Below are 20316 nucleotides of genomic sequence, written 5' to 3' on the forward strand. Positions count from 1 at the left end.
GCTTCTTGTGTGCATTTTACTAATCTGACCTTTGGCACCAAATGGTGGCCATAATCAGAGAAAGCGGTTCCCAGAATTACAATATTGATTATAACAATAGCTTTAATTCTTTTCATGTTTAAATCATTTAAAGATGGCTTGCTTCTCTTGTGACTGTAAAAGAATGTTTAAAACCACTTGCCCAGATATTTTTGCTCTCTCCTTCCCACACAAACAACCCCACCCAAATCTTTATCTGTGACTGTCTTCTGGCTTAGAGAAGGTAATTTGTGTGTAGTGCCTTCTGCAGTTGGAGGCGTGGGTTAGTGGAACTCAGCAACTCTGGGGCCCCTTTATTTTCTTAATTCTCCTAGAAAACATGGGGTCTTTTCTGCAGATTTCATTACTAAAGGGAAGTTCACATGAAATGTCACATTGGAAGCCAAATCCAGACCATTCTGCACTGATAAAATGGTAATCTCAGAGATTCATTTAAAGTAATCAATTATATGAAATTCTATTCATTGTATTACAGACATTTTTTTCTTGTTCTTGTCTACTTTTACTTAGGGGGGTAAGATACCCATCCGATGGACATCGCCAGAAGCCATTGCATACCGGAAGTTCACATCAGCCAGTGATGTGTGGAGTTATGGAATCGTAATGTGGGAAGTAATGTCTTATGGAGAGAGGCCGTACTGGGAGATGTCCAACCAGGATGTAAGTACACTGTTATCTGAACTGTGTTCTCAAATAGGATCAGACTGTGAAAGTAAGCGAAGCATAATGAAACCAGGTGGCTCTGAGTTTTTGACACTGACATTGAGGAAGATGTAGAAAAGAAAATTTCTCCATTTCTTGGGCCAAAAATTAAGTTCTAATGAGCTTATTGAAAAAGCTTATGTATTTTTAGCAAGGTATTTTGGACTTCCAAGGGAGCATACCAGAGAATTTTATTACTCTGGTGATTTTCTGTAGGGTGATTCAAACAGTTTCACAGCAGTGGTGTCATTGCCTTTTACATTCCTTAGCTTATTGTTAGAAAACTCTCCTGTATTTCTTTTTATGTCCTTTGGTTCCACTTCTATAATACTGCATAGAAGCCTTCAGTAAATGTCAAATACACAGAACAAGTTGCTCTTGAAGCTTGTGAGAACTAGAAATACAGTATTTCTACTAAATGTTTAGTGAAACCAACATATTTCTGGAAGTAATTAAAGGATAAAGTAGAGTAGTAGAGTGATTTTATTAGAAGACTTCAAATGCAGGCCTCTTTGCAGCATTAGTAAACTATCCAAGTCTCTAATCCAAACGATGAATGTATTTCTCCCAGTATTTCTTAAGAAGCATAATATTTCCCAAGTAAGATTTTTGTTGTATCTATTTTTTTTGGTGATTTTTTGTTGTTGCCATAAGAATACTAGTTTTATTCCATGCTGGATATGAACCAAATCTTCTGATGTACAGTCACTAATGCACATAGATTTTCCAAAGGGATGATATTTTTAGTGCTAGATTAAAAAAATGTCAGTAACATTTGGAGACATGCCTTGCTAATGCTACCTTATATTAAACAAGAACAAATACTAAACAGAAGAAAAGTTTTCCTTTCAAATTAGTACCCATGGAATACAAGTCAGCAGCAAGCTATGTATATCTTTTAATTAGTCATGAAGGCTTTTCAATTTTTGGTGGAGTTTAATTAATATTGTTTCATAAGCTGATGTACTAGTGGGATGCTTTTCTGTAATAACTGTTAACACTAAAACGAGGAACAGAAATATAAGCCTATTTCTTTGTATTGGCTGCTTTAATTATGGACTTTATTATCCATGCTCTAACCCAGATTTTTCCTGTTGTTTTTTTTTTATTAACGGATCGAGAAAATAAATAAATAAATAAATAAATAAAAGCCACTGAGAGGATAACAAAATTTTCCTTTATTGTTTTCTACTTACAATGTGTTGGTTTTTTGACTTATGATGCAGAGTATACAGTAGGACTGATCAATAGGTATTATACATTTTGAGAAGTTTATATTAGAAAGTGTAAATATTGGGCTAAATTTTGTTTTATCACATGGTGGTTTTGAGTTCATTGGCCTTGTATCTAGACAGCTGATAAAAGAACTGGGGATACAATTCATAGCAGGAAGCATTGAATTACCTTGTGGTGAGTTTTTAAGGTATTTTCTGTCTCTGTGAGATCAATTACAGACTCATTTCTCAACATGATCTTCTGCCTACCAGTACAGTCTCCTGTGAGAAGGTTGGTTGGTCTTCTGCTGCACGCAGCATCCACTGGAGAGTATGGGACAAACCTGCTTGTAATGATGGTCAGACAAATGACATTCAAGACCTTTTGCATTTTGGCATACTTAAGCAGGCAGCTTAATAACTGTAGCTTTTATTTATGCATTTAGTTCAGTGTGAGTTTTGGAGGTCCTTTTTAGACTCTCACCTTCCTCAAAGTCATATACTGTATCTTAACTCTCCCACAGCCCTTCCTGCATGCCTAATTTACAGCCTGGTTTACTTTGCAGATAAACCATGAGCATTGCGCTGCAAGACAATTAGTGAATAAACACAATTGTTTAAACATTGAAAGTCCATGTTAATGTTGTTAACAGAACTGATAAAAACAAGTTGATGCAAGTGCCTTCAAGTTCTCAAAAACTTTTATCCTTGTGCAGGTAATTAAGGCTGTTGATGAAGGGTATCGTTTGCCACCTCCTATGGACTGCCCAGCTGCCTTGTATCAGCTGATGCTGGACTGCTGGCAGAAAGACCGCAACAGCAGGCCCAAGTTTGACGAAATTGTCAGCATCCTGGATAAGCTGATCCGTAATCCCAGCAGCCTGAAAATAATCACCAATGCGGCAGCAAGGTGACATATTAGATCCTACTTTGCACATGAATAAATGTCTTTAATTTCTTTTTCTTCCATTACTAGAATTTGTTTCATTTATTAACCCACATCTTCATTTTCTAACCATAGATATTTGCAATCTTAAAGAGGACAGAGAGCTTTCTGTCTGTCCATTTGGGAGAACTATTTAACATTATCATTGCTGCTGTTTTCATTAACGATGCACTATGATTCAAGTTTTGCAAAGCTAGTACAATATGGTTATGAAACCCACAGTAGGACTGTACAGAGATTTGCGAGAGAGACAGAGATGAAAGATTTGGTCAACATGTAATATTCCTTTTTTCTCTTCTAACTTTGGATGTTGCTTTAAATGGTGAGTACTTCATAGGTCACAGCTAGCCATGTTCCTAAGTATCTTTCAGAATTGGATCCAAACACACACCATACACTCATACTCTGCACTGACAAGTTGCTTTAATCATATCAATAACCTCTTTTGCTTTCAGTAGGACTCACAGTCTTAAAGATGCACTTATATTCGCTGTTTGATATATGCCTTAGCTATGAATTATTTCCAACCCATGCAGTGTTCCTAATTGCATTATAAACATTCATTTAAATCCTGGTTATTCAACACATTCTGGAACATCTCTATGATGAAATAATAATTATTGAGAGAAAGTGAACAGTGTGTTGACACTCTGGTTTAGTAGACTTCAAGTGAATTGGTTTATATAATGTGCAAAATGTCATATTTTTGCTTATGTGATCTGAAGAGATGTAAATTATTTTTTGCACAAATGCTTATGAATAATTCTCCATCCACAAAGCAGTCAGGGAGAAATCCGTGCTGATTCTCTGCTCCTTCAGACCCAGGTCTTCAATGGCAGGAGAACAGATTCTGCCATGAGGCGAGCTTTACAAATGAAGATGAGAAATCACTCCTCCCAAACCTTTGCTTCTGGCACAGCCCGCTTCTCACTTCAGTCTAGCAGGAAAGCACAGAAGGAAGCAGAGATAAGGCAGTGCAGCTAGGAGGGCTGCACTGGTGCTGTGGACCACAAGGCAAGCTGTGTGGACCTCGCTTTCTTTTTCATGTATCTGATGTTGTTTGTGGCTGGCTGTCCTGGTCACTGTCTGCTGTCACTCCCAAGGCATCAGAAAGAAAGCAGAGATGAGAGGAAGAAGAAAGACTTGGTAATGGGTTTTGCTATTAGAAATACTTGAGAGAAGTCTTCTTGCACAGTAATTACATTTCATAATTTAATTGGTAACCGTCTAATGCACATTAAATCAGCATGCTTACCAGAGTGGTTATTTCTGTTACCTGACTGGTTAGGGAAGAAAAAAAGGAGCTTTTTAAAGCATTGTTTTCTCTGTGAAGCAGATTTATTGTAAACATCCTGCAACCCCACTTGATAAATTGTTGATGCAAACATCTGTTTTTTTTTACAGATGAACTAAAGTGGTCTGCTGGGTTAGAAGAGCATGGCATCATGACTGTTATATTTTGGTTTGGGGTTTTGATTGTAGAAAGTGATGCCTGTGTATTTTGCATTTCAAACAAAAGCAAAATGTTCCCTATTTACTGTCCTCCCAGTGAGGCAGATGAACCACAGCAGAACGGAATACAGTTTTAACTGTCATTTCCAGCTACCAGTTCAGAGCAAGTAATAGCTGATACCCTCCAGTAAAGCCCACTTTCAGTCTGAGAACTGTGCTGGAGCACTGCATTCTTGCTTTTCCAAGATTCTGAGCCCCTCTTCTCCTCTGCAGCACCTCACTTGCTAGTGACAGATGCTGTGGTGGGACCCTCCTTCAGGCCCTGGGCCAGCCCAAGCCCCTTACCTCTGGGAAGCTGCTTGTGGCCATTCAGGGTACATGTGATTCATAATCTCTCCATTTCACTCTGTCAGCCTGTGATTCATGTCAATCTCATGTCACTGCCAGAAGCCAGGCACAGAGAAGCCTGACTGCAAGGGACACATAAGGTGAACTAGTTCTTGGGGCCCGGGGGATTATATCAGTGCAAACGGCTGTTCTTGGTTGTTATTTGAGGCTGTAGTACTCCTACTGCACCTCTCTCCACACCCGCAGTAAGCAATTAATCTAAATTATGGAGGTCCCTCTTCTACCCATGTCTATTCTGCTACTGGTAGAATGGTAGAGCTTTATGCGCAACATATGTTCTTAAGTGTTCAAAATGTATTTGGTCAGGAAAATTGTTTAACCTGATGATATCTGCTGCAGATGCAAAGCCAGTCTCTTCTTGCATATTTTCAAGTCAGTGCTTAAAACAGTTACAGTGATGTTGTATCCTATTAGAAAGCACATTTCTGGAGGTGCACAGGATATCCCTGCCCTCTGGTATGCTGCTTTTAACTGACTGCACCTGAAGGATGTGCTTAGCTCTGTGTCCGATGCCAAGGTTCTATCCCCAGCACATTTTATAGTAATATCTCATAGGAATACAGCAGAGGAGTCAAAGCCTTCACTTCTGTATTCCCTTTCAGTTTTTTATCCCTTCTGGCCACTCCATGGCATCTAATAATTTCTTGGTACCTGGGGAGAAGTTCTTATCCTTATTGATCGTCTCTTTGCAGACCTCACTACGTGCTTGTGAATCTTGCTTCAACAAAAGCTTTTTATAATCTCAGCGTAGCAAATGTTTCATGATACCTTTCCTCACGTTATGGTTTATCTCTAATTGACTCAAAAATTCCTTTCCTATTCCTTGCAAAGTACTGACTATGGCTGATTGCTTTCTTGTCCTTTTAATTAGGTGGCCACCTTGAGTTCTTTTAAACAAAGCCTGCACTGGATGCATCGGTGTTTTGTGGCCCTCAGGCTGCCTTGAGTTATCCAGCTCTGTAAAGGGCCATAGAAGCAGAATGTGATACACACAGAGCTGGACAAGTCATGCAGTTTCCTAAGGCATGACCACATGAAATTTGTATTTGATTTATGTCTTGCTGTTCTTTCTTGTTTTCTAAGCATTATGTTCATTTTTATAGCAGAGTCTTTAGGTTGTTTGGATACCTTTAGGGTGGAAGTGAGTTCATAGTTCTTCCAGTTTTGATCAGTTTTACTATTTTTCTTCTTGAGCTTATTATTTCTTTTCAGTCCGCTGTGTATTACTTCACATTTGTGAACACTTCATGCAGATACAAAGCAGATGGAAAGTTTTCTAACTTGAATAAGAGAGACAGAATCACTTCACTCACCTGCTAACCAGTTAGTAAAGCTATGATATACTAGGGATACAATTCTTATTTATTTGTGAAGAAAAATCATAACCAAAGAGTCACACATCTGAAAATATTTTGTATATGCTGCTTTTTTGTGTCTTTATTTCATTTTTTTTTCCACTTATTTTAGCTGGTTTGTTTCAGGAAGAACATAATTTCTCCTATATTTATACATATATATACTGGCTGAAGGGTTGCATTGTAACTGTATGTGAAGCTTACACAACCATTTGAAGAAGGTATTTAAAATGTGATATTTAATTAGAAATACATTTAAAGAATTTTTGTGCCCCAAAGTGAATTATGCTGTTGGAAGACTGTGTGGCATTTAGGTGCAAGGGTTCCAATACAGGGTTAAGGCAGCCCTTGTACTGTGGCAGCCTTCTTCTAGTTGCAGCAGTAAACGTGGTGCCGTGTACCCTCACATCTGTGGTGCAGTCACTATTCCAGGTTCTATTCCTGCCTATCAGAAAATTTAAAGTACCTTCTGCACCAGAGGATTAATCAGCAAATTTGCCCTAGATCTTTGAAGAAAAAAAGTGTTACTTAAATGAAAAAGACTGAGATTGTTCAGCAGAGCCATCAAGCTTCAGTAAAGCCATTTAATGTTATCAGCAGAGACAGGACGTAAAGCCGACTCTCTTGAACTTTGCAGATTCTCTGCCTCCCAAGCCCTGCTTGTGGCATCAGCCAAGCTCACTAACTTCCAGTCAGTCTTTGGGTTTAAGAGACTTTCAAAGGATTCAAAGTCTGAATCTTTGTTCTTGCACATGGAATCTTCTGAAGCAAAGTTTTATTTTGTAAATCCAAATACATTAATCCTCTAGCATGCTCCAGATACCATACTAAATGTTACATATTACAATATGTGCAGAAGTCTGCCTTTAGTTTGCAGCTTATTAAAGACTATCAAAATGTGGAAAGCTGAGTCTAAAATATAACTAGGAAAGCAGACTTTTAAAGAAATAACACCACTATAAAAGTAAAATAAAATAAAATAATATAAAATAAAATTATGTTTAAATTATATTTGTCCTTATTTCAAACTTAAAATTTCTACAATACAGATCTCAATCTATAGGTACTAAGTTTGGTCCAGTTATTCTTGCTTTAAAATAATAATACACAACTAAAAATTATTCTTTGTGTTTGTAAGCCTTTAAAATATAATTGGGGGCTCTGGAAATGTGTACATTCTTACATGTGTAGAGCCTTGGCCCCAGAACTGCATTGCCCTGACCAAGAACAGGGAGAAACTAGCCGTTGCTCAGGGGCATAGAGGTATACTACTATATATCCTATACTACTATACAGACTTCACATCCTACTTTAATTTCCAGGTTTCAATTCTGTGATGAGGGGAAGTTTTCATCTATAAGCAAAGCTTATATTTTTCAGTAATTTATACTGCTCTATAACTGCTTGAAAAAAGAAAAAAATAGTAATAAACAACCAACAATAAATGCACTATTTCTGTCTGCACTTCAGCCTAGTGGGTAGATTTAGTTTCATGTATGGTACACATACATGTTCTGTATTTAAAATATGAGTTCTCCTAGTATTGTTATATCTCAGGCTAAAAAGAAAAATACAAGAAAGCTTGTTATTTTCAGAAAAAGAATAGTTGAAATTCTTTTAATGTAGTCCAGGAAATGTAAGGGGTCAGCTGGTCTTCCTCATGAAAACCCAAAAGTGTTGGAAAATGTGTACGAATAATTCCTTATCTATATTTTCATGTGTTAACAAGTTGTTTACAGCCCTACTCTGATTTTCTTGAATTTGAGGTCTTGCTTGATTTATTAACTGGAGTAACTTCCTTGGGTATGTTTTGGCCTACTTTTTATTTGTCAGTAGTTGATTGCAAGATTGGCTTTGTTGGCCCTCATTGTGGTGTTTTGCTGAGGCAAAGCATAATGTTTGCTCTCGGTCAACGAGAGCCATCATTTGCAGTTAAAAACTTGAAGTTTGTTTTTCACAAAACTTGGTTCCTCTTAAAATCTGATGATTCTTTGGAAAGTCTCTACTGTGCTAGCTTGACCTGTTCTTTGTGGAAATCAAACTCAGTTGGAGCAGCAAACAGGTCGAAACAAAAATTTACTCAATTTGCATTGGCTGAACTTTTTGTTTGTAAGGACCCTTTTTTGCCATTCAGGTCAGATGGTTTCAGATGCTTGAAATGTTATCGCTGACCTGCTGCAATACTGGCTGCTTGCTTCTTCCCTTTAGGAAAGTTCAGTCTGAAGGAAGAAGCTGACGGTTTTGCTTGGAGCATTTCAGAGAGGGTTTAGCCTCTGTGCTTCTCCAGGTGTAACCAACAGGGTCTGGCCAAATGCTGCATAACAGCATTCAGCCCACATGTGAATTTTTAGCTCCACTCAAAAAACAGCAGCAATATAGGCTGTGACCTAAAAAGGAGACTGTCTGCTCTAAAAGAATCCAAGCAGTGTAACCCCAGTGTGCTAGCTCTCTTTCAAGTGTCTGTTAAACAGCAAACACAGAATTTATGGATGGGAGAAACTCCACAAATCATACAGAAAAACAACAGATTCTGGTAAATAGTACTTGCTGATGTCTAATCGTAATTTGGGTCGTGTGCAGAATTCAGGCATTAAACTGAGGACACTTTTAGGAACTTTGGTGAATTAGCATGCTAGAGACAGGGAAACTATTTTCACTTGACCTTTTTTTTCCCCATAGTCATTAATATCATGCCTGAGGTAGACATGAATGAACCACTGTTCCTTCAGAATTACAAATTGTGAGGGCTCGCTGTTAACATATACAGAAAAACATCTATTTGCACTTTCGCACTTCTAACCTGACAACGTTGATGAAACTCAGACACAAGTTCACATCAGACTGAGTTATGTAGTTAGAATTTAAATGTGGAGGGATAAACATGGGGTTGCATTTTGAACATTTGCTGTTGGTTGTGCTTCTGTGGGATTTTGCTCTGTGGTTCTCATCTTGATGCAGTAGGTTTACAACATGAAGCTTTCATTTGTGTTTATGGCAACGCTGCACTAGAAGTGCTGGAGAAAGAAACCACACGAAGCCACGGCTTGACCCGACGAGTACTGTAGAGGATGTCTGTCAAAATTCACACTGCAGCCAAATGGGAGATACAAGGGCAAAAGCAAATGGTAGATATAAAGAGCCAGAAAAGCATTTTAAAAGCCCTCTAAGGCATTTTTCTCTCTGTCTATTAAAGAGCCCATAGACTGTCCGAACAATAATGACTGGCTGTTTTTAAGGGTCCTGTATGAATACCAGGAAATGGCCATGAGATATTACTTCTCCTGCTTAAAAGCACAGCTTAGGCTGTATTACGAGAAAGAGATCTCAGCAATACACTGGTGCTTTTGCCTTCACTGTCTTCACTGATTTTGGTGGGGAAAAGGTGAAATGGGGAACACTAGTACATACAGCCTTCAGATTTATTACCCTCACCAGATGCTGAAAAGATGGAAGCTCCTTAAAATCATTTTTCTGGGGGGCAGACAAAGGAGCATGAGAGATTGGAGGGCTGACATCTGGGGCAGCTGAAATTTCATGTCCTTCTTATCCTAGAGGAAGCTGTGGCAGCTTTTTTTGCCAGTGGACAACGTGGAACAAAAAAATAATTCCTGTGTGACATGTAGAGAGATGCATCATTTTGCTACAAGCCAGCAGGCTAACCGACCAGCATTCTTTTCCTCGATGATTATTTGTATTACCCCTCTTTATTTCTCCACCTCTCCTCTGACTTCAGAAAGGAATCACAACCTGCTTACTGTCAGACTGTGCAAACATGATGTGAAGCTCCCTGGGTAAAGCAAATTATTTTAGGGTCTAAGTTGCAAATTTGCTAAGAGTACTTCAAAAATAGGCATGGCGTGGTAGGTCTGAACTCCAAAGATTCTTTTCTTTAAGGTTCAAGGACAACCAAGTAAATACAAGGTCTCTATTTCTCCTCAACATGTCATTTATTTACTAGTCTTTTGTTGTCACCCTGGTATACCTACAATTTTGTTTGTTGTGGAAGATAAAACTACAGTCTGCTTTGTGTGCTAGCTGTTCATTTTTGGTGGTTATTTTTGCTGTTGTTATTGAAATATTGGAATGTCTTTGTTAGACCAGAATTCTGCATTTCAGCTTACCATAATTATAAAGCACATGGCATTTGTGTTCAGATCAGGCCTGATTCCCTCCCAGGGAGCAATTTCACTTTACAAAACCAGTTTATAATTAACAAAAGTTTGCTTGACACGGGATATTACTTTTTTTTTTTCTACATACTTCCCACTTTAAGTGAATCAGACTGTGGAAGAAGAAGTCCAGATTTAAAAACTATAGATTGATCACGGTGTTTGGAGGAAGGAACAGGAAGAGCTAGGCAACTGCAAGAGAAAGTCTAGGATCCTGTGTGCAGATCTGCACTCTGCATTTGCAGAATGCCACCCTTTGTGCAGAAGAAGTCATTGGTCATTTGATTTTTATTTATCTTGGTTCCTGATATTTTCAAGCATTCTTTTCTCACCAGACAACATCCAACCAGAGACAAGGTGATCATGCTGTATCAGGAGGGTTCTAATGTTTTCTGCAGTTTTCTCGTTGTTACATGGTGCAACAAACATTTCCCTGTGTTGTGACAAAAACCTGTGCTAATGATAAGAAATTGTAGCTCCCCTTGCTTCTGCGGGTGGCTTAAAGGTTAATTCCAACTGTTTACATAATGGGCACATCCAGTGAATGTTTTCAGGATCAGGGCATTTTGTAACTAGCATCTCACTGTTAGATTTTTCTCTCTAACCTAAGTCTGACTTACTTTTGTCAGGGATACCACATCAGTAAATACAGCTCTACAGACAGGCAGACAGTCAAGATGGACAGGATAGAAAGTCTTCCTATCTTGTTCTGTTGAAAGATAATGCAGTGGGGTATCATGGCTGGTGAAAGAAAAAGATATTTTTTATCTTTTTTTTTTTTTTTTTTCTTCAAAGAGGGAGGAATTACAAAACAAGACAGAGGGAAATGTTCTATTTCACTTCCCCTGAGCAAACATGTAATTTCCATGATTTCTTTTTAATGACTCTCTTCTGAAGCTAGTAGGTACTGATTTATGAAAAGCTGTAAAAGATCAGGTGGAACCCTGCAGGACGTCGTTTACAGCTGCATGGATTGCAACCCATCTAATTTGTCTGGTAAAGTGTGAGCTCATGGCGCACATCACCCAGCCCATAAATTTCATGTTCAGACCTACTGTCTAGGGGCTGGGTCAGGGGGGAAAAAACGTCAATGAGTGCAGATGCTCTGAAAGCCCAGCTTTCCCTCGGTACAGTCAAGGAGACATCACAGACTCTTTGCTGTGAGACAAATTCCAGTTCATTGATAAACTGTCCAGATGTCCTCTCTGAGGAGGAAAGAAACTAATTTTGGTTTGGAATCCTACAAGGAGAAAAATGATACTTTACAGTGCTGGTTATTCTGAGGTCACTTACGTTAAAATTAGGTCATATTTTTTGCCCTGATAATACTTTGATCCAAGTAATAAACATAAAAGCTCTTCCAGGCCACTCTAATTTCTAATCCTAGAGAACTGTTCTATCTCAGCTTGTTTATGCTTTTGTTTTCTTTTCATTGGTGATTCTTGAGTCGGACTTTATTTTAATAGATTTAAATTGAAAAGATGTACTAGGCTGGAAAAAAATCTCTATGTTTCATCATTAAGTACACTTCATAAATACTCTTAATAAATGTCCTGGGATACCAGACACTATACTCAGAAAACTATAAATAAAAAGTATTGGCTCTTTGTGGGACAAACAGTAGTTGAGGAGATTCAGGCTGTACAGCTACTGGATAAAAATATATTGGGCTTCATTTTCCCACCTGGGCCTTAAGCTGGAGTCTGTTTCAACCGGAGCAGGCATCTGGTGTCTTCTGTCACCATACCTCTTTCCAGTGGGACTGAAATCTGCATCTGCAGTCAGTGGCACCTCCAAAGTCCCTTCCAGAGGCAGCAGAGCATGTCCTGACTTGGATCCAAACAAAAGAGTGGGCAAAAGTGCTCAAGCAGCTCCATCCCTGCCCTGAGTCCTATTGAAGACTGGTACTCAATCTGCAGAAGCATATGAAAGTTGTGATTTGCAATTATGATTTTCAAGGACCTGATAAACTCTTCAGGTGTGTTTCTCACATCCCAGAATGGAAGAATATATTAAAATCATTTCCTGGTCTTGAAGGAAATCAGCAGATTGATAAGGATTGGCATAGTGTCAAGAATAAAGGTGCTGTTTTATATGTAGCCAATTCCAATTACTGCTGTACTGCAAATCTGCACTGCTTTTTTCTTCTCTGAGTGAGTGGTCAGGCACTGGAATGGGCTGCCAACAAGAGGGTGGAGTCACTGGCCCTGGAGGTGTTCAAGAAATGTTGTACTGAGGAACATGGTTTAGTGGGAAATATTGGTGATAGGTGGGTGGTATCCTGAGATCACAGCCAAAAGCATGCTTATGCCTGAGGCAGACACCCTTAAGATACTTATCTTAAAAAGGTTTACATGCTTTTCTGAATGGGGACTAAAAGGATGCGTGGCATATAGGCATATCCTTTTCAGTGGAGGAAAAATTGTGAAATAGAGTTGGTTATTCTAACATCTCACTAGTTGAGTAAGCCACTATTGTCCTAATTAAGGACTGAAAGAGAAGTGTAATTTGAATTAGTGAGGTATCTTGTAGAAATTGTTTTTCAGGGGCTTCCTGCACCACGAGGAAGAGAGAAGGTCTGTGAGGACTGATTGATGGCTGAGGACAAGAGCTGGGTTTATCATACAAGCTGCCTTCCTGGAAGGCTTTTTTCAGAGTGTACAAATCCTCTGCTTGGAAATGCATTTGTTTATCCGTGGGTTGCAACAAATGGTTCATACAGCTAGCTGGGCATAGCTGCTGGGCTGGAAATTGTTTTAAACCTCAGTACCTTCAAAGAAGTTTTTGGATGCTCTCAAGAGTGTGGAAACAGGAATCCTCTTACCAGACAGAAAAGGAAAAAAAAAGTCTGGATCAATTTAGGAGCAATTCTTGCATCATACGCAATATCCGACTTTCAGATTCAGCTACCGTAATTCTTCCTTGTTGAAAAAGTTATATATATTTCATCTTAGTTTCATTTTCAGAAGGATGATTTCATCTCAGTAGCTTCTAGGTAGAATGGTACCTACTGGAAATGGCTTAAGTGGGCAAGGAAACATGGAGATGAGTTTTGTATTTGATTCCTTGATTTGATTTTGTTTCTGATGGATTATTTAGTTGTTTTCTAAGTAATGAACGTGGAAGCAAATCAGTTCAGTTCAGCATCCTTCATGAGCACAAAACTCATTTCAAAGGCAGGAGATTATTCAGTTCTCACTTCCAGATTATTTATATGATATTCTTATGCAAGTTTTGGCTTTAAGATGAGCACAGACTGCAAAATAAAAGTCTCTTGTGGTTGCATTTGTCTCACAATTCACTTACCACTTAGACTTGATACCATTTGTATGCCACTAGTGTCTTATTTTATATGCTTCTACCTTTTTAGCACCACCTAGGAGTTGTTGGATGGCTGTAATACTATGAACATTTAATATGTGTAACTTCTGCCAAAATGCTGAACTTGAAGTTTAGAGTGTGCATCATTGTAGTGACCAGTATATTGTTTGTGACTGGGTGAATCACATAAATATAATCTAAATTAGGCTTGTCTTTGCTAATACTTAAACACATTAAATTGCAGGATAATATTGTACTCCTCCGTGAATTTGTGATGCATCAGTGATTTTAAACCAGGGCGTGAGAAGCTGGAGCTCTTAAGCAAGGGGACTGCACAGTGTCAGTCAAAGATGTCAGTGTGAATACATGTGGCCTCAGTGGCAGATGAATTCTACAGATGAGCAAAAACATGCATGTAGCCTGGGAGCTCCTAGTGATGCAAATGATAAGTTTAGATACAAAAATGAAGTTGTATTCACGTCTGATCCACAACTTTCACCATATTCTTCTTCATTTCAGGCCATCAAATCTTCTCCTGGACCAAAGTAACATTGACATTTCAGCCTTCCGCACAGCAGGTGATTGGCTCAATGGTTTTCGAACAGGACAGTGCAAAGGCATTTTCACCGGTGTGGAGTACAGCTCCTGTGATACAATAGCCAAGATCTCCACCGAGTAAGTTGAAATAAACACAGTAAGTTGAAATAAACACAGCCCTTAATTACTGGTTAGAGCTGGATGTTCATGTTTTAGCATAAGGGTAGCATTTTAATACTCAGCTTCCTTTTCTTTTTCTTTTTTTTCTTTTTTCCTAAAATAATGTTTAATGGAAAATGTAGATTACTGTAGTAGTTGCAATATACATGAAGGAAACCTGTTTCATAAGTCTTTCTCACTAATGCTGAGGAAATTTCAATTTCTTCAGGTATGGCAGCACCATCCCATATTCCATCAACCCACGTGCCAAAGACCAAGTACTAATATAGCTGTTTTTCTCCTACATGCTAATAATGGTTACATGGGTTGATAGTGATAGGACAAGGGGAACGGTTTTGAACTAAGACAGGGGAGGTTTGGGTTAGATTTTAGGAGGAAGTTTTTCACACAGAGGGTGGTGACACACTGGAACAGGTTGCCCAAGAAGGTTGTGGCTGCCCCATCCCTGGAGGCATTCAAGGCCAGGCTGGATGTGGCTCTGAGCAGCCTGGTCTGGAGGCTGGCAACCCAGCACATAGGAGGAGGGTCAAAACTAGATGAACTTTAATGTCCTTTTCAATCCAGGCCATTATAAATAATTTTTTAGTGGGAAAACTCCCTCTTGCCTTCTATTCTGACAATTAATCATTCTAAGCTTGAAAGTTTAAAACTTGTAAGTTCATACATTAAAATGTAGTGTGACAAGGAGGAATATGGTGGTGTTCACTTTGCACCTGAAAAGGTATCAAGTACAATTATGAACTTACTGTACAAGAATATCTTGACTCCCCATTGGGCTCACTGGATACAAGACCAGTTAAGAAGAAGTAGCCAACAGCTGCAGGGCTGATAATTAAACACATCAATGCCATTAATTAGTGCATTATTGCAACTATAAAAAGGCTGATAATGGGTTTTTATGACAATTACCCTTTGGGGACAGTGCAGAAATCCTCCAGGAATGCCCAGTTTCCTGTGAGCAATTGTTTAATGAGCCCTTGGCAAGCATTAAACTGCTTCTATATTGCACAATGAACAAAGAGAATGAACTGCCTCAAGAAATAAGGAGTGATAACAGCAGTAGACATGGGAAGCTTAGACATGGTGCTTATTCTAAGGACGATACAACTGTTCAGAAGGCTTGGCACATAAAGTAAAAATATCGACTGGTCAGGAAGAATAATCATGTTGATAGGGGGATGGTAGAGGGGCTTAAGATTGCAGCTGGCCCAGAAGTAGCCCCCTGTGCGTACACCACTGGCAAACACTACTTCATTGTCCATTCTTGCAGGTAAGCAAACACAGCAGGGCTAAATGAGTTTTTACAGTTTTTTTTTTTGCAGCCTCCTGCTGTCTTCAAACAATGGCTCTCAGTATTCTTCATACCAGAATTTGTGTTTCAGCAGCATTTCTGTACCTAGGGGCTCATCCAGTGCATCAGTATAAGATGAGCGAGTTGACTGCTCTCTTCTCACATCAACTGTAGGAAGCACAAAGGCAGGATGCTCACTCACCTAGTGCATGTTCTCTTTTTTCCAGTGACATGAAGAAAATTGGTGTTACAGTTGTGGGGCCTCAAAAGAAGATCGTTAGCAGTATCAAAACTCTAGAAACTCATACGAAGAACAGCCCTGTACCTGTGTAAGGTACCAAAATGATGTTGCTGAGAACAGAAAACGGAAAAGTTGCATCAAAGGGCAAAAGAGATGGCTGATAAATGGCACGGTTTAAAGGAGTTCTTTGCAGCAGTTTTGGAAACATAATGGTTGAAATTTCAAACCCACTGAGACACTCAAGTACTGAGTATAAATGCCTTAAAAATAGGAGTGAACTTGTTTTCTATCTGTTAATCCTGAAGGGTGGGTGCTCTTAACTGACTGTTTATGCAGATAGTAAATGTCAAAAGAAAAAAAAATGTAAAAAGTCCTTCCAAGTAAAAAACAATGATACTTAAACTTAGAGCCATTTGAATATTAAGTGACTGAATAACATGAAAAACCCAAGGACATAAAAGCTGTGTACTTGATCTATACAGCAAACAAGAAGAAAGAAAGACTTACAGTATTTTTATACAGAAGAGATCTGTAACAGGTATTTTATTTGTTTAAAAGCAAGGAAAATAGAGGACTATACCTCACAACCTGTCTGGCCATATTTACTATAATGTCATTGTAACATGCTATTTGAACTGCAGAAAGGAATACAGAAATTAAATTTGTAGTGACTGAGTTAGTTGGCAAAAGATTTTCACCATTATGTTAGCTTCCCTTATTGCGTTCATTTAAATAGAAAAAGAAGTCTTAATTCTTAAAAGACTTATTTATTTCCTTTGTTGCTGTTTTGTTGTTTTTTTGGTTTTTTTTTTTTCATTATTGTTTATATTTATGCTTAAATACCTTAACCTGGCTGCATTATTGACAAGTGCCAAATGTTATCAAAACTTCATTGGTTTAACCTGACAAATTGTGTGAGGGTTAATTACTTGATTACTTTACACTCACAACGTTGTATGCAAAGTACCGAAGGAAAGAAAGATGGTCTTTTTTGTAGCTCCGACCCTAAGTAAAGCATCGGGACTTGCTGCAATTTCTTTCCTTTGCAGTGAGTGCTATTTTAATGTGGGCTTGAATTCTGGCAGAATTGCATGCCCATTGATCTCCAGATCAATACTTGGCTTGGCAAATCACATGCATTTCCTTTGTTTCCCAAAGTCCTGATTTCATGTCAGATACAGCAAAGGTCTGCTGTCTTCAGATGCTGTTCAGGTGGGAGATTTACCTAGCAAATGTAAGAGTGTATCCTGCATGATCTGAGAGTGTTTTATGAGCTTGCTGAGGAATTATGCATTTCTGTCTTCCATCTCATGGGCTCTGCTCCCAGTGCTGGTAACTGGGAGTTGTACTACCATGTAGGCAGCCAAGGATAGTTGAAAAGGATGATTTAAGCTTCTGCAATGGGAGTTTGGCTTGTCGTTTTGCCTGATTCTGATCCAGAAGACCTCTGTCCAGATGCTGTGATCCTTCAGGAGTCCTGCTTTTTGGTTCAGGTTTCGTGGGCGCCTGATTGCTACTCAGCGTGGCTGAAGCCACCTTGGTCTTGGCAGGGCTGAAAATTAGTTCACGGCCTGTTGTATGGCAATGTGAGAGCCCAGAAACCACAGTACTTGTAAGAGTGTGCTTTGGTAGGTGTCCCAGTGTAACCAAAACCACCAGGCTCCATCCAAAAGGTATTTAGGAATGGTTCTTGATTCTGAAAGGTAAGCTGAGGTAAAGCCAGCTGTACTGTTTTAAAAGATAATAAGCTGTGCTTGGTCCCTTGAAAGAAATCATAAGGGAGCCTATCTTTAGGGGACCATTCACAATTCTCAGTTGAAAAAGAAACCTAAGGGAGGGGATCTGAGTCTTCCTACATCTTCAGCATCTTCCCATTAGTGAGCTCTTAAGCTCCTGAGTATGATCATCCTGCTTCTGAGCAGACACAGCTCTTTTTCTGAAAACGAAGGGTTAAAGTTGCTGTGTGAGGCATTTCTAGTGCTGCATACAAGCCAGTTTCTTTGAGCCCCACCGAATTTTCAACTTGCCATTTTAAAATGTAATCCTGATTCTAATGAGTGACAGTGAGTCACTGGCAGTCCCAAGAGTGTAGGCGAGGCATAGGGGTGCATGGCATGCCACGTTCTGCTGTGCAGTCAACTTTGTCATCCTTTCTTTGTAGTGTTGGTCTGGTTTTTGAAGCTCCTTGTAGCACAGGGCACATAAATATGGAAATAAAATACAGTTCCTAGGATTTGTGTGGCTGAATCAGCTTCTAAATCGTTTTTATCAGGTCTAAGGCTTTTCAGATGCAGAGCAACAGCATTAATCACACATTAGAATAGAAGCAAAGTTAGGGGCAACGGACATACTGTAAAAGATTGCATTTGAAATGCACTCAGGGGATGAGAATGTCTTCTGAAAGAAAAAAAATAAATAAATGAAGGAGTTTTAAAGTAAGTTGAAATAAAAAAAATGAAAAGTGGAAGAAAAAATGAAAAGGAAGCACTTATGATGCAAACAACACTTCTCATGTATTACAATCTATTGTTAAATACAGCATGCTAAATACACAAACTGTATTTTCAGTTGCTTAGTTCATCTAGAATCTTTCTTTTGCTCAGTTTGAGATTGCTCTGTCAGGTGCTGTTGGTGAATTTAAAAGTTTACCAAAATCCACTTGCAGTCAATGTGTGTGGGGACAGCGTTTTACAACATGTTCCTCCTGATGTTTCCCTTCAGCTTCATTCTGGAGAGTTGGGGTGAATGGGCTGAGGTGGGGAGAATAGATCTCTAAATGTTCCTGAAAACACATAGCTGGTTCATAGTTTTAGATTACGAGCAAAAACCTTGCACCAACCACTCCCAACCTTCTCATGGTACCATGTCATGTTCCTTGCCCACTGTTTGAGCATGCTCAGCATAAGAAATTAAATCTTACTGATGCTTGAGAATATAAGAAACTCAATTTTGCTTTTCTCTGCTATAAGGAGTGTTTTAAACTACATTTAGTTTTTTTCTCCCTGTCAAATGTTGATTTGTACTGTAAGTGGCCTCTTTTGCAAGCATCCTATACTCCCTTTCCCCATGTACATATGTATACATAGCAGTGTACAATTCTTCATTGTGGAGTAGAGATACTAGAATTTGTGTGGCCATCTTCCTGTACAGGACTTGCATTGATTATTGACATCAAGCAAAATGCAACAGCTCATAAAATGTCATACCATATTATTGGGTTTGTACCTTTAAATATAGTTTCCATTTTATTTATTTCTGTTAACATATCTAGTTTTGTGCTGTTATTTAGCATTCAATAAGCAATGTATAGATGTGATTTGATTGACAATATGTATTTACTTTAACATGTACTTCAAAGCATTACTTACTCATTTAGTTTATATATTGTGCAATTGTAGATGGCCTCTTACTAATGTAAAATGATTTGTAGTGGAAACATTTATATTTTTATAATAAACATAATGAAAGTATTTTTTACATACTGGAATACTGAGGTGATTGCTTGGAAGACAAAGTAAATTTATTTGATTAGAAAAGTGTGATAAAATTGTAATTAAATATGGATAAATTCTGAGTGTTAAAGCATGGGTTCGGAGTGAAAGCTAGATATTGCCTATATTATCTGTTAGAAGAAACAAGTAGTGCAGGCTCTAAATAGACAGACCAGCACTTGTGCTAAACTGTCTTACATCAGTCAGAGACTTTACTTTCTCCATGGATACAGGAAAACATCGTCTACTACAGCCTGCCTATGGGATACTGAAAAAGTTGTCATTTATTTTAGTTGTGTCAACTATTTCCAAACTTCTGCATTTTTTCTTCCCTTGCCAGTGGACCTCTTTTCATCTTATAAATATGTTGAATCCAGTAAAAGATGTAATTTTTAACAAAATAAAAAGCCCACCACTTACAGTAGTTTAACCCCATGATCATTTCTTGCCTCTGAGTATCTGTGTTAGATAATATTTTGCTCCTGTTTTGTTGTGTCCCTACCAAGTTGTTTCTTCATGATTCACTGAAGTGCAATGTCTTTGGAAATGTCGACATATAATTCAACTTCTCATCTCAGGAATTGTCTTCTCAGAAAAATACAAATGGTATGAATGTTCACCAAAACCAGCTAAAACTACTTGAGGAGTAAAGTTACAGGCCCTTCTGTACCATAAATGATTTTGCATGTTTTTGTATATTACTGTGCTGCCAGGATAAAACAGCGAACACTATACCTGTCCTGGAGTGAATAAGTTTTTTGTCTTGGTATCTTCAGTAGAAGGGCAAATAGCCAAAAGCAGCTGCCCAAAATATACGGACAAAAATCTGACTTAACATTAAACAGCCACCTTTTCTTCCAAACTCCAGTGTGCCTCATGCCATGTTTCAGTGCATACATACATTGTCATTTTAAATTCTAATGAGGGAATTTTGATGATAGACTTGAAGGACAGGGATTCAGCTCTGTCT

At 38.5% G+C, this 20316-nt stretch overlaps 1 protein-coding gene across 2 annotated transcripts in view; it reads left to right on the forward strand.

Annotated features, from left to right (window-relative positions):
• The window catches only part of EPHA3 (EPH receptor A3), a 211175-nt gene extending 191394 nt beyond the window's left edge, over positions 1-19781 (forward strand). For both annotated transcript variants that reach the window (XM_015878647.1, XM_015878656.2), the window contains exons 14-17: positions 550-699; positions 2672-2865; positions 14126-14281; positions 15842-19781. In XM_015878647.1, the coding sequence (XP_015734133.1) occupies positions 550-699; positions 2672-2865; positions 14126-14281; positions 15842-15947 (606 nt within the window). In that variant the 3' untranslated portion in view covers positions 15948-19781. The remainder of the gene's footprint in view (positions 1-549; positions 700-2671; positions 2866-14125; positions 14282-15841) is intronic.
• Positions 19782-20316: the final 535 nt, after the last annotated feature.

The sequence above is a fragment of the Coturnix japonica genome, chromosome 1, assembly GCF_001577835.2.
Source record: "Coturnix japonica isolate 7356 chromosome 1, Coturnix japonica 2.1, whole genome shotgun sequence".
NCBI lineage: Eukaryota > Metazoa > Chordata > Aves > Galliformes > Phasianidae > Coturnix > Coturnix japonica.